The sequence below is a fragment of the Stegostoma tigrinum genome, chromosome 27 (genome assembly GCF_030684315.1).
Source record: "Stegostoma tigrinum isolate sSteTig4 chromosome 27, sSteTig4.hap1, whole genome shotgun sequence".
Taxonomy (NCBI): domain Eukaryota; kingdom Metazoa; phylum Chordata; class Chondrichthyes; order Orectolobiformes; family Stegostomatidae; genus Stegostoma; species Stegostoma tigrinum.
This window is the reverse complement of record NC_081380.1, coordinates 17445278-17460731: the sequence shown is the minus strand read 5'-3', so window position 1 is coordinate 17460731 and position 15454 is coordinate 17445278. Positions and strand designations below refer to the sequence as shown.

General features: G+C 41.6%; 1 protein-coding gene across 6 annotated transcripts in view; it reads right to left on the bottom strand.

Moving 5' to 3' along the window:
* The window catches only part of LOC125464552 (syntaxin-1A), a 226901-nt gene extending 217187 nt beyond the window's left edge, over positions 1-9714 (bottom strand). For all 6 annotated transcript variants that reach the window (XM_048557056.2, XM_048557055.2, XM_048557054.2 and 3 more), the window contains exon 1: positions 9575-9714. In XM_048557056.2, the coding sequence (XP_048413013.1) occupies positions 9575-9604 (30 nt within the window). In that variant the 5' untranslated portion in view covers positions 9605-9714. The remainder of the gene's footprint in view (positions 1-9574) is intronic.
* Positions 9715-15454: the final 5740 nt, after the last annotated feature.

Sequence of the window (15454 nt, the reverse complement as noted above, 5' to 3'; positions counted from 1 at the left end):
GCATGTGCACATAGATAAGACTATATTTTTATAAGAAATGCCTTGGGTTTGTTTGTTCTTCATACATAAAGACTGTACAGAATTGAACTGCTCTAATGACTACATATTTATATGGAACATAGAACAGTACAGGCCCTTTGGCCTATGATGTTGTGTCAACCTGTTATCCTACTATGATCAATCTGCCCTGCATACCCCACATTTTACTATCTGTCATGTGCCTATCCAAGAGTTGCTTAAAAGTCTCTAAAGTATCTGACAATATAAAGATATTTTACGAATATAGCTTATTTTTGAAATAAAACTAAAAAAAATCATAAGCACATCAAAAAGAATAGTTTTCTAATTCCCTACAAAGATCTTAAACTCCTTGATCGTAAATTCCTTGCTAATGAAAGGGAGGAGGGTCCTTATGACTTTGCAACTGAGGAGTGAAAGTTGCCATAATCTGCTCTCTCTTTTAGAAAGACAGAGGTGCTTGATGGTGAGTTTAACCTCAGGGTGACAAGACCTCCGGCAAGGGGCATGGTTCACAAAGTGGGACCTTTACGGTGACCTCAGCTGGCATGAGAACCTGTGTTTGTTTTACTCTGCATCACAAAACAGCCATCCATCCAACTGAGCTGACCAACTGCCAAAGTAAGACCATAAGGCATAGGAGTTGAAGTATGGCCATATGGCCCATCAAGTCCACTCCGCCATTTAAATCATGGCTGATGGGCATTTCAACTCCACTTCCCTGCACTCTCCCCATTGCCCTTGATTCCTTCTGAGATCAAGAATTTGTCGATCTCTGCCTTGAAGGCATCCAACGTCCCGGCCTCCACTGCACTCCGTGGCAATGAATTCCACAAGCCCACCACTCTCTAGCTGAAGAAATGTCATCTCATTTCAGTTTTAAATTTACCCCCTCTAATTTTAAGGCCGTGCCCACGGGTCCTAGTCTCCCCACCTAACAGAAACAACATCCTAGCATCCACCCCTTCTAAGCCATACATTATCTTGTAAGTTTCTATTAGATCTCCCCTCAACCTTCTAAACTCTAATGAGTACAATCCCAGGATCCTTAGCCGTTCATCATACGTCAAACCTACCATTCCAGGGATCATCCGTGAGAATCTCCGCTGGACACGCTCCAGGGCTAGTATGTCCCTCCTGAGGTGTGGGGCCCAAAATTGGACACAGCATTCTACATGGGGCCTAACTACAGATTTATAAAGCCTCAGAAGCACATCGCTCGTTTTATATTCCAACCCTCTTGAGATAAACGATAACATGACATTCGCTTTCTTAATCACGGACTCTACCTGCAAGTTAACCTTTAGAGAATCCTGGACCAACACTCCCAGATCCCTTTGTACTTCTGCTTTACGAATTTTCTCACCATTTGGAAAATAGTCCATGCCTGTATTCTTTTTTCCAAAGTGCAAAACCTCACATTTACTCACACTGAATTTCATCAGCCATTTCCTGGACCACGCTCCTCAACTGTCTAAATCTTTCTGCAGCCTCCCCAACTCATCAGTACTACCTGCCTGTCCACCTATCTTCGTATCATCGGCAAACTTCGCCAGAATGCCCCCGGTCTATGTAAGTGCACGTATGAATTCAGAAAATGTAGTCTAGAGTGCAAGCAGAGCTTAAATGTTTCTATGCTTTAAACTATTCTCCACAAGAATAGATAGGGTCTCTTCTTCATCCCAAGCCAATGACACTCTATTAAGAAAGCATCCAACAAGTTTAGAGTATTTCCTGATGCCCTTTGAAGCTGTGTACAGCTTTTTTGTTGAGCCTCCATATGGTTGCATGATTGGGTGTGGAACCTCATCATTGATGCTTGTTGTGTGACCGTCTGTTTCAATTAAATGTATTGAAACATGGCTCAGCAGCACCCAATCTTCACTGCTTCCTCTAATTGTGTCAGATCATTTCAATTCTCCAAACAATGAAAGCTCACTAGCGATTTGCTTCTGGTTATAATGCAATTAAATAAACAAGTTCCAAATTTACCGAATTGAATTTTGTCCCTGAAGAGTTAACACTGAGCTACGGGTTTTTGTATTCAACTAAATGGCGAAACATATCCGATGGCAGCCTTGGTTTGGAGCACAACTTGTTACAAGAAAGCCTCTGTTAACTGTTCAAGAACTGAAGCAGCATCAACAAAAAAATCTAACAGTGAAGAACACAGATCGGCAGTGAGATAAATAGGCGTGCACAGTCAAAAATGCATAGAAATATTCTCCAGTTGGATGGTGTTAGCCATTGTTAGACTTCTCCCTTTTAAATAAAAAATATGACACCACGCCTCTCTCCATGATATTTAGGACAGAATCCAATATATTTACATTCCTCCATGGGATGGCATATCCATTTTCGATAACGACACAGGAAAATATTGCAAATGAGTCAATGTTGTTCATTTGGCAAAAATACACAGCATCTCACTCAAGGCACCAAGCCACAAAAATTCACCTCTGGAGCCATTAAAAACATGAAGAAAGACTTGATTGCACTGTTCGAAGAACTGGCCTAGTAACTCTTGTTTTTGTCATTTGTCAAACCTTGATGTCAGCAATCATTCTTCCTCTAAGCTGTTTCTTACTTCAAACCAAATGTGACCAGAGTTATCACTTAAAATAAAAGTCCAGCAAATACAGGGTTAAGTATCAGAGTGTGTTGACAGCTTATCTGCTGTTACTGAACAGGTCATCATTATCTATGGTAAATGAAGTTGGCAGGGAGTGGGCACATTCAGTTCCTTTGTCTGGTGGCACATTCTATAATCAGTGATAAAATTCCATCATCTCCCTCCCCATTCACAGTGGGAAGTGTTGTTGAGCGACAGATTCACAATGCAATTCTATTAGATAGAATTTTGTAACAAGAATCACTGAATAACGGAGAGAGTGAGTTCTCTAATGTGAGCCCACAAAAGCTGATGTTTAAATCTCATTCCCTTTTACATCAGTTGTAAGGAAGAGGCAAAAATCTATTATCTGGGACTTGGCACAGGACACATGAAAATTTATAATTAAGCAAAATCAATAAAGGCTTATGGAAGAAAAATCAAATCTGCTGAGTCTTTTGAGGAAGTAACCAGTCAGGTGGATAAGGGGGTAACCTTAATAATGGAGAAGTCAAGTTGTATTTTTAAAAACCATTGATAAATTGCCACACAAGCGAATATTATTCTAAATTAGGGTTCATGGGGTTGGTGGTAGTACATGATCGCGGACTGAAGATTGTTTAAAGTATAGAAAGCAGAAAGCAGGTCATTTTTAAGTTGGCTAGCTGTAATTATAGGCTGTTGTAAGATCAGGGTTTGGGCTTCAGTTATTTACAAATGGTATGAATGATTTAGGTGAGGGAGAATCACATGCAATGCATCCAAGTTTCCTGTCAAGACTAAATGGGAAGGTAATCACTGGAGAGGGAGAAAGAAGCTGCAAAGAGAAATACATAACCTGCATGAGTGGGTAAGAACATGACAGTTGGAGTAACATGTGAAAAATCTGGAATTATTTATTTTAGAAGGAAAAAGCAGAAAAAAAATTATGGGGACAGACTTGGAAAAAACCAGGTCTCGGAGACCTGGATTCCCTTCTATTTGAAACACACAAAACTAATATGCAAAAACAGCAGAGATAAAAAGATGTAGAGCTGGCCAGGCAGCATCAGAGGAGCAGGAAAGCTGACATCCTGGGTCTGGGCCCTTCTTCAGAAAAACGCTATGTTACCTTTTATTGCAAAGGTGAGGAATGTGAGAATAAGGATTTCCTGGTAAAATTGTGAAGGCTCTTGGAAAGAGAGAGATTTAAGTTTACTAATTTCTGGCAATGCTCAAAACTCAAATGTGTGATGTGAATTCACCCAGAAATCCCACTGGGAACTCTTGCAAAAATTCACTTACGGGGTGACCAAATTGCTAAAATCACTGTGATCTGAAAGGGCATCAAATATTGTAGCAGTTCTTCCAATCACAGGCTAGTCCTCTCATGCGCATAAATCCAGCAAATGCAAGGAGAAGCTGCTTGTGATTGGAACAACAAGGCGAGAGAGGTCTCTGGGGGAATGGAAAACAAGGCTGCTGGGTCAATGAGTGCAGTAGGCGTACAAGACCAGTGAAGCCAAGGTGCAAGTCCAGACAGCAAGGCAGGTGAGCACATGGCCAGGGATTTGGAGAGAAAGTAAGGCTGCAAAGTGGGAAGAAGGAAAGGGTCAAAGTGGGGACTGAGGGATTGCAAAGAAGAACAGGCACTGTAAAAGGGGAAGTGAGCAGGTACAACAGTTGGCACAAGACTGAAAGGGGAGAGGCAGGCTGGTCAGAGGGTGTAACGGTTCTTTACTTTTCAAACAAGCTAATTGGGAAGAGGCAAATTGAGGTAATGAATTCTAAGCAAATTATTGTAGAATCTTCAGATTCAAGCTGCGGGACTTCAGGAGATACTATACGGGGAAGAAATATAATGGATGATATTGGAATGAACATTGCAGGCAGCTGAGACTAGTTTACTTTGGGATTATGTTCAGGATGGTCTGGTTGACTGAAGAGGCTGTTTCAACGCTGTATGGCTCTATGCTGTTGTCACATCTCAAAACATCTTACACACTATGAATTATCTGAGGTGCAGTGACTTTGTTAGAGACAATTATGCAACTGTTTTGCTGTGACACCACCAGTTTGCAGAAAGTATGTTTAGCATGATTGATTTGAGTATAGAAGTATGTGATAATTTTTATTAAGAAGTAAATTGTTGCTACCTTATGCATGTTGTTTTATCCAATTTAAATAATGCTACAGGTAGGAAATTAATGCTCTTTTTGTGTGTTGAGGTTTTAATTTTTACCCATGATGCTTATTAGAAATATTGTTAAATTCTTCCAATTGTGCTTCTATAGTCCAAGGGGTCCATCTTTGAAAGCAAACACAAAAAGTGTTGTTATAACGTAACTGCATCACATAATGACAGTGAGACCGAGGAAGACTGAAAACCAAAACTTAACATGTGAACATCAGAAAATAGTTCTTGATAAATCACAAAAGGAAGCCTAAAATAAAATTCAGCCCTCATTCCTGGGATGAAGGGATGGTTGGTGAATAGAGACGGAGTATGCTAGGTCTCCATTTGCTAGAATTTTGAAGAAAGAGCAGTGATCTCACTGAAACATGAAAACCCATGAAAGGGTTTAATAGGATTCTTGCCAAAAGGGCTATTTCCCCAGGTTGGGAAGTTTAGAACAAGAGGTCACAGTCTCCAAATTTGTCAGCTATCCATTTAAGACTGAAAATAGAAAGTCCTCTACTCAATGATTTTGTGCACCTTTAGAATTCTTTTCCCCAGATATCTGTGGAAGCATGATTATTAAGTAAACGTAGGACAGAGTTCCATAGATTTTTGAATACTACAGAAATTAAGAGACAGTGACAATGCAAGCAGGTGCATTTGAGATGGAATATCAGCCAAGACTGTAGAATGGAAGAGCAAGCTCAGATGGCTGAATGGCCTACTCTTGCATCTACTTTTTATGTTCTCTCTCCAATTGGTAAGATATTTGTCTGAGCATTGCATGCCAGAATTTCCCATTGCATGTCAGAACAATAATGCAGATACTGCTTTACCTTCATTTTGATTCAACATTTGTGCTTCCCAAAAAATGATTTCAGATTTAAATAGTCACATTCCAGTTTTACCATCACCACAAATCTGCTCACTCTTAAGACATTTCTCATGATGAAAACATTTTCAGAAAGCTAAACAATAAACCACATTACATAAAGCACCCAATAGTAACTGCAACACCTGCTTCACACATCACAAGGGACTGGCAGCATCCCAACCAGCAGCATTTACTGTCTGTAGAACCAATTACTTCATGTTTGTTCTTTGTTGGCAATAGTTTTTAAATGATTGTTGACAATTTTCCCTCTGAATAAAGAGCCGAATTCTAATGTAATACATTTAAGGTCCTTTGTCACTGCTGGTACATAATGAACATACATAATCACTGCCATTCTGACTCTCTGATTATTCATAGGTTTTATTCAAAGGTTAGTATTACTGAGGCAGTAACTCAGCCCCATCATCAAGTTGCCCAAAGGACATTAACACTGGAACATGTGCCTGGAATCACATGCAGGCTAGGTCTGTAAGACAGCAGTTTTCCTTCTCAAAGGGACATTAGTGAACCAATCACTTTCATGGCTGTTTTTAAGTGTGAGAACACAAATTATGATTTTGTTTTACAACACAGACATTTCTAAAAGGAGACAAGACGTTGTATCTTTTAATGCTGCACTTGTCAGAAATGGATGTAAGAAACAGACTTGAAAAAAACAAACACCATTTTATACAGCACGAGAAGTGGCTGCGAGTTGGTTGGGGCATCACTGCCACATAGCTAGGGTATACTGCTAAGGGGGTGATGCCCAAGAAAATAAATTAATTATGTTATTTATTAAGAGGAGTGAGACATTACTTGGGAGAAATGTGGGTAGGGTTCTACACCAGAAGGCTTTACACCAGTCTGAGAAAAATAAGATAACCCTGCTTGAAATGTTTCTCTAAGGGCTTTCACGTTCAGAATAAACCACCCCTTAGATAAAACACAAGACATCCTGATTCTCATGAAGGAACAATGTCAGAGCAGGTTCAAGATCCACAGTGAAAAGTATGAATAACATGTTCCATTTGCTTCACAACATGCTAGAACAGTGAACCATTCACACTACATTACCAGCAACACTGAAAAAGGTCATCACTGGCTTCGATTGTTATAATACAAGAAACACTGATGCACCCGTACAATAGGAAGCAGTCACGACGCCATTCTAATGCACATGCAGTCAGTAACTGAAGTCTGTTTCATGATTCACCTGCCCATATTCACTTCAGCAGACGTAGCTACAATTTGATCACACTGCTAGTTTATTTAAAGGCACATTAACTGTGCCCAAGTAACCAGGTATGTTCACAGTAACAGCTCAAATACATTCCTAAATAGGAAGGGAAAGTATTTCAACAACATATTAATCGTGCATGCCATGTGCAGAAGACAGATTATTGCATGTGGATCACACATAGAGTAGAACAGAAATTAAGTTTTATAAGTTACCATAACACGGTGCCTATGGTAAGGAGTACACATTTTTGGATCAGAATTAAACTATCAAACACGGAAGGCTGAGTCCTCAGCGATATTGTCAACGGCGGCTAGAATTCTAGTACTACAGAATTCTAGTTACAGAATTCTGTACCCTGGTAAACATCAGATGCAACAATGCTCAAAAGTGTGCAAGAGCCTCACCACAGGGGTTGCAAAAATCAATGTGCACGTTTGCTAAAGCAAAATACTGCAGAACTGGAAACCTGAAATCAAACAAAAACATGGAAACATCCAGCAGACCATGCAGTATCTCTGCAATGTGAAACAGAGTTAACTTTTCAGGTCATTGGCGTTTTCTGAGAATTGTCCTAATGAAAAGTCAGCCACTTGAAACATTAACTCTGATTCTCTCTCCACAGATGCTGTATGTTTCCAGTTCAGTTGTTTGTATTTCTGAACGGGGACCACAATATGTCATTACAGCGGGCAAAACTGAACAGTATGCTTCATATTGCTGCCAATGGCAAGGAAAGACAGGAGGTCAACAGGAGCCAATAGCAGTTGATGAGTCACTGCTGCAAAGGACAATTCATTTCCCATAACTTATCTACTCTGTAATTATTCAGTATCATTTCCCATTGACAGATTTACAATCCACAATCTGTTGGTTCCTTTACCCGTTTAGTTTTGCCTAAGAACCAAATATGTTTGATTATCTGTCGGTGACAGTTTGTAACAAAAGAATAACAGACTAGACAGCATATTCCAAGTGGTAAAATTTTATTTGGTGACAATGCACAGCGCAGTAAGTCTTGAGGGGATATGACTTTGCAACTTCTCCTGTTATGTTTACCCACATATCCTACTCTGAAGTGATTTCCTCACAGATATAGTAATGGAGGATGACCATTGAGCCAATCGACACCATTGATTTGGATGCCATCTGCATCCTTGGCTAACTCTCGCGCACTTCAAACAGCCCGAGAAATGTGTTTTTGCCTTACAGTTTACTCTTTCCTGCAAAGGTCCTGGCAGCCACCTGTGCAGTACATTATGGTGACCCAACACTGAAGCTGGTGTTATTGCCACTGGTCGGTCACTAGCTGCAGCTGGGGACCATCCCCTATTGATACTCACTAACGCAACAAGTGAACGAGTGGCCTGTCCACAAGATCCCCTAAACTCTATTGGTACCAACTGACATTCTATTTTATCCAAGTTATGGAGTCCCTTTCAAAGGTAGCACCATGCCAGTGGTTGATGGATGTCAGAGAAACCATACCAGCTAGACAGTGCATGGCTGCTCCACATCACAGCTACTCCAATGCCAAACTGTGTTCCCTGTGAATGAAGTGGATTTTATTTTTAAATCTGCACTTCCACTTGCTATTCATGGAAGGAGCCCACTGTTAAGTAGCCCATCACCCACACACGTAGCGACCATCTACATTCTGGACAGGAGCACTAGCAAGAGAGGAGACAAGGTTCTGGGGAAACAGAGGGGCTCAAACTGAAGAACTGAATGTTTTTCCGAAAAGGGGAGAACTAAAAAGATAATACAGCAATAGAAGAGTCATCTTCTGTGACTGACTTTCCAAAACAAACACGTAGAAATCAACGTGATTTCACAGGTCACAGAGGCTGACTGACAGAGAGGGTGAAGTCACCAGGTGAAAGCCGTGTGGGTGGCGACATGACAAATCCCCCCGACTGGTGCTCCATTCTCTTGAACGAGAATCACGTCTTCGAAATGCTCCACAGAGCTGGTCACTGGGTGGGGGATGGCCGATTCTGACTGTCCCGATGTAATGGGGGGGGGGGGGGGGTGGCGGTGAAGAAGGGGGTTGGTTTTGGGAAGGGAGGTAGGCTGGTAGTTCCGGACAGAGCGTCAATCTGATTAAACTGCATCACTCGCCAGCAGGTTTCAGTCGGGGCGGGGGGGGGGTGGGTTGGAGATGAGATTGAGGAAATGGGGGCTGTTCAGTATTCACCCGATGCCTCGGTTCAGAAGCGAGAGGGATCAATCACAGTTACGGGGCGGCTTTACCTACAGCTCCTGTGCGAGCGGAGCCCCTGCGAACGCCAGAGCACAGGGACCTCTGCTGTGAGTGAGGCTGCAGGCACGGTATATATCACACACACACACACACAGATCAGGTGAAGCTTCACGGTCCTTGGGGCAGACCAGTCTCAATCCTGTGATCTGCAAGGGATGCGGCTAAAGTTCAGAGCTGGTCCCCCATCATCCCTTCCCCACCCCCCGGGTCTTGGGCTCCACACTAGCTCCTGTGCCCAGGAACACGTCGTTGCAACACGATGTATCGAGGGCGATATCAAACCGGATGCTCTCCCCCGGACTGCAGCAGCTCGTCAAAAAGCCCCGCAGCCAGGGCACCTCCCCAAGCCCCGTTAGAAAGAAACACACACACAGCATCCCCCATCCCCTCCTCAGTTTGTGGATACTCACAGCCCGAAGCTCCTGGGTACGATCCTTCATCTCGGCTCCGAATGTCTCTGTGCACACTCACAGCAGCAGGAGGAGGAGGACGATGGCGATGCCAAGCTCTGCGGCTTCTCTCCCCCACTCACCAGGCGAGAGAGGCGGCTCCGAACACCGCCAACTGCCGGCAGAGCGCATGTCGGGGCGGGGCTCCTATCAGCTCACAGGAGGATGAAACCAGGGAGGGGGAAAAAATTATTACATCCACCGCTCTCCCCCGACATCCAAAACTGACACAGGACGCTGCAACTTATAGAAGGATACAGGGATTCACACGGAGCTCACAGTGACATTAGCACACGTTGAAAATAACCACAACACATTGTAAAATTAACACCACACACAATGGAATTAACAGCGCAATTAACGCGACACATGGCAGAATTGACAGTGAAACACGAAAATTAACACACAATGAGATTAATAGTGGAAATAAGTACAACACATGACGAAATTAACACAAAGTGAAATTTACACAACTCGTGAAATTAGCAATGGAACTGACAAAACACGAAAGCACAGTACATTGAAAAACTAACGTAAAGTGAAAATTATAATGAAATGTGAAATTAACATTAAAAGGAATACTACACATGAAGTAAGAAAATATTTTTGATCGGATGTGGGTTAAAAAAAGCCAGAGGACGATATTTCAGTACCAGTGAGATGGGTGGCAGGAGGGATGAAGCCCTCTAGATAGATCCTAAAGAGCTGGGAAAGGAATTAAAAAATAGGACCTCAAAAATTTTCCAAATCTCGAACCCCGAGATTTGCAGGTGAATCTGGGTGTAACATGTTAGTGAGTACAGAAATTGGTGGGCAGTGTGTGGCTATGGAGGTGGTGCAGAAGGGTAGCTTTAGATTCCTGGGGCATTGCGAGGGATACAGAGCCTGTTCTGAAAAGGGGCTGAAATCAACATCTTGTCTGACAAATACAGTGTGGAGCTGGAGGAACACAACATTTCAGGCACCATCAGAGGAGTTCGAAGGTCATTCTTCTGATGCTGCCTGACCTATTGTGTTCCTCCAGCTCTATTGACTCTGACTTCAGCATCTGCAGTTCTTGCAATTTCCATCTTGTCAGACCAGTTTGCTAGTATCTATAGGAAGAGTTTCACTGAGCTTTGATGGGGTGAGACTTGTGCATGGATTCAGAAAAAAACAAGAAGCAAATTTGGAAGTACCCAAAATGTGGTACATGTTGGACATTGAGTCAACTCACAAAAGAAATAGACAGATTTTTAATTGGTAATGGATTGAAGGGTTATGGTGAGCGGACAGGGAAGTGGAATTGAGGCCAAAATGAGATCAACCATGATGGTATAGAATGGCACATCAAGCTGAAGGGGCTGAATTACCTACTCTTGCTCCGTGTTCTTACATTCTTAGTTTTTTTTGTAAACAGAAGACAGAAAACTGGTAAACCAATATGGAAGGCCAATGAAGCGAAGGCTGAGAAAAAGAAAACACATGAATTGTCTCACTAAGACTGTGGGTGTGATCTCAAGTATCACTTGTATTGTGGATTTGGAATCACATGAGGCCACACCAGGTAAAAAAAGAGATTTCCCTTATCAGCTGGTGTTTATGGCAATCGACGATAGTTCATAATGATCCTTACTTAACCGAGGTTTGATTCCATATTTAACCAACTGAACTAAAATCCATCAGTTACCATAAGAATTTGTGTCCGCTTATCAGAATTTTAGTCTGGAACTCTGGATTACTGATCCAGTAATGATTACCACTACACCACTGATATTGCAGCTATTACTGAAGCATGTGTTCAGGGTCGACAGAATGGCAGTTCAACATTCCTGAATACTAGATTTTCAAATAGGTTAAGAGGAGGATAAAAATAAAAATATGGTTATAATATGTGCTAAGGAAATAATTTTAGATGTGCAGAGGAATGATGTGCTAGAAGGGACATCAGATTAATTAAATGAGTTGATTTGAAGAAGGAGAATTGGAGCAATCAAATCACAACCCATTTAGTCATGATAGACACGCAAACAGTCAGAGGGAGAATAGAATAGCAAACATGTAGCTGAATTGTTGCGGTGTAGGACTAACAGGGCAGCAATCCTAAGGTATATCACTGGGATACATATAATTTGTAAGGCACTAAGGAAACAAAATCCTTAAAACACATTTTTTAAAAAACTTGTTTAGCCAGTATATTGCAAACTTAGCAAAAGAAGGATAGTTTTGGGACGTGAATGTGGGCAGGCAGAAGGTATATCAGTGGAAGAACATTTTGGTTGTATTGATCATAACTCAGATCGATTAGAATAGCTATGGCAAAGGATAATGACAAAACAAGAGAAAATGTTTTGAACTGGAAAAAGATGATTTTAATAAGCTATGCTAAAATATGATTTTGGCCAAAATAAGTTGAGTAATTAAATAGCAGTCACCTTATCCTCATTGGCAAGTAAATTATTGGAAAGAGACTTTGAGAGATAATAATAGTGATCATTTGGAGATGCATGAATCAATCAAGGATATTGAGAATAGATTATTAAGGAAGATCATGTATGACTAACATGATTGAATTTTTTGAAGAGGCAAAAGAATGTCAATGAATATCCCATATTTGGTACAATCCGTATGGGTGTCGGCATTATGTTTTGTCAGATTCCACATGGCAGAATGGTCAGATAATCATAATCTCACATAATCCACAGGCAAATGACAAGTTAGATCTAAATAAAAACCAAAAGAGCTGCTGATGCTTAGATCAGGAGCAAAAACAAAGTTGCTGGAAAAGCTCAGCAGGTCTGGCAGCATCTGTGGAAGAGAAAACAGAATTAATGTTTCAGGAAAAAAATAACAATTAACAATCCCATTAACATTTACTCACCCTCCCAGCCTGATCGTTAACAACTCCTTCGTCTATCCAACTGTCTTTCTCCGTCTTTGGGCCCTATCCTATTGTTTACTCCTTACCCCACCCACCTGCCGATTTTCTGCATATAATCTGATGTTTTCTCAGCCACGATCAGTTCTGAGGAAGTGTCACTGGACCTGAAACTTTAACTCTGTTTCCTCGGCCACAGATGCTGCCAGACCTGCTGAGCTTTTCCAGCTACTTTATTTTTGTTCCCAAGTTAGATCTAAAATTGGTTTTGTAACAGGAAGCTAAGAGTAATGTGCCTGGAGGGCAGTTTGGAGTTGGCTTCCTGAGGGCTCATTACAGATGGATCAGTAAAATAAAGGAAGTGAGAGACATTGGAGTAACAAGGTGTAGAACTGGATGAACACAGCAGACCAAGCAGCATCGAAAGCTGATGTTTCAGGTCGAGACCCTTCTTCAGAAATTTCTGAAGAAGGGTCTAGGCCCAAAACATCAGTTTTCCTGCTCTTCTAATGTTGCTTGGCCTGCTGTGTTCATCCAGCTCTACACCTTGTTATCTCAGATTCTCCAGCATCGGCAGCTCCTTCTATCTCTGAGAGACATTGGGGTTTATGTCAACAGATTCCTCAATAGCAGGACAAGTATATATGCATATGTACTCTGGCTGGCTCCTGAACTAATCTAAAACTCTGCTGTCAAATCTTAAGTTGAACAAGTTCCAATCCTCTATTACCACTGTACTTTATCGGCTCCCACTCTAGCAATGTCTTCACCTTAAAGTTATTGGCCTTATTTTCACATCCCTCCATAACCTCTTCTTAATCACTGTATCCCCTCCCTCCATCTCCATAATTCCCTCCAACCTCACAAACCTATGAGATATCTGTGCTTCTTTAATTCTAGTCACTTGCACATTCCCAATTATAATTTTTCTTCCAGAGGCTGAGCCTTCAGTTACCCAAACCCCAAGTTCTAAAATTCTCTCCCTATTACTCTCTACCTCACTTGCTTCTTTTAAGACACTCCTTAAAATCTACTATCGCACCTAATATCTCCTTGAGTGTTTCCTGGCAAGCGAGGACCAGGTCCAAGGCTTATTCCCCTGGTCCAGACTCGCAGGTTGAGTGAGGCTGCAGGTCCATAGCTAGGCCTGGGCCCCTGACTGCAGAGTTGGCAACAGCGGCAAGTTTGGTCGCAGTGCAGGACCCTGCAGCACTGGTGGCAGCTGCATCAGCAAGGTTGGCCCAGTGTGAACTCATGCTGGTGGCACTGAGTGAAGAAAAGATGGGGCTGGAGCAAGACAACCCTTTGTTCCAGCAGCAATGGCAAAGTGAAGCACGGTTACAGCTGTGTTGTCGGTTTGGCAGCATGGACTCACGTCATTGGGGTGGAGGAGTCCAAATCCAGGGCCAATACTGAACTAGAAACAGGAGCTGTTCCAAAGACCACTGAGCATTAATGAGATAAGACTATAAGATGAACTTAAATCTTTTATTTTTCTGGCTTTATATTCTGTGTTTTGGTTTATGTTCTGTGCTTTAAGAGACACCAGAGAATGGTAACACCAAACAACAAGTCCTGGTCATAAATACACATGATAACAAATAAATCAAATCAGATCAAAGGCATTGTTTCTAATGCAACGTTTTAGAACATTTCACTAAAATAAAGGCACTATTAATACAAGACGTTGTTATTTTCTACAGACAGAGAGGGGTGGGGAAATATAATTGATATGTATAAAATTATAATGTGTCTCAACAAAATGGATAAGAATGATTTATTTCCTTTAGCAGGGAGGCAATAACCAGTGGCACTGACTTAAAATTATTAATAGAAGGATTAGAAGGAGGTTGAGGAGTTTATTTTTCTTATTCATTCATGGGATGTAAGCATGACATGGCTGAATGTAGGCGTTGTTGCCCATCTCTTATTACCATTGAGAAAATGATAGTGAGCCACATTTTTGCAGCCTATGTACTACTGGAAGATCAACAGTCCTGATAAGGAATGAGTTTCAGGAATTTGACCAGGTGCCAGTAAGGGAATGATGATATGGTCTCAAGTCAGGATGATGAGGGGAGTTTGCAGATTCCAAATCATCATCTATCCTTATTCTTCCCCTGGTAAAGGTCATATGTTTAGAAGTTGCTGTTGAAAGAGCCTTAACATGTTGCACATTTCACCTTGTAGATGGTCAACACTGATGCCATTCTGCATTGGTGGTGGGGAGGATAAATATTTAAGATTGTGGAAGGGGCATAGATCAAGCAGACTGTTTGGCCTTGGAATTGTTGTTTGAATTTCACATACCCTAGCATGTGGTGAGTATTTAACCACACGTCGGACTTCTCCCTTATAGATGGTCGAAAGGTTTTAAAGACTTGGGCAATGAGTTAATTGCTGAAGAATTCCCAGCCTCTGACCTGTTCTTATAACCTCAGCATTCCTTGTGACTTGTCCAGCTAGGTTTCGGTCAAAGATAACACACATAAAAATGATGGTGGCATATTCAGTGATAGTAATGCTATTAAGGAGTGGTTGCTGTATTTGGTGAGTATGAAAATGACAGTCAGTTGCTTGACTAGCCTGTGGGACAAATTTCCTAATTTTAGCACAGGTCCCCAGATGTTAATGAGGAGGACTTTGCAGGACCAGTCAGTTAGAGTACGCCTAAATCATTTCTGGGGCATCCATCCAGTTTTATTGTTATGCAGCTTTCATGCTCTGGTCTGATGGAAGTAAATAGCTTGCCAGACCATTTCAGGGTGGAGTTAAGAGTGGACCAAATTGCTGTGGGTCACATGTCAGCTTTGCTGGATATTATTGGTACTTTGAGAGACAGACAGGATGAAAATGAGCAGCACCTAAAGGAGGTGACTGAAGTTGAGGCCAAAGAAGTGAGTTTAATATTTTTAAGGCTGAACTGTAAAGTAGGGAAGTACTTTTACAAAATAAGACCCAGGTGGCTGACAGCACTATTGTCA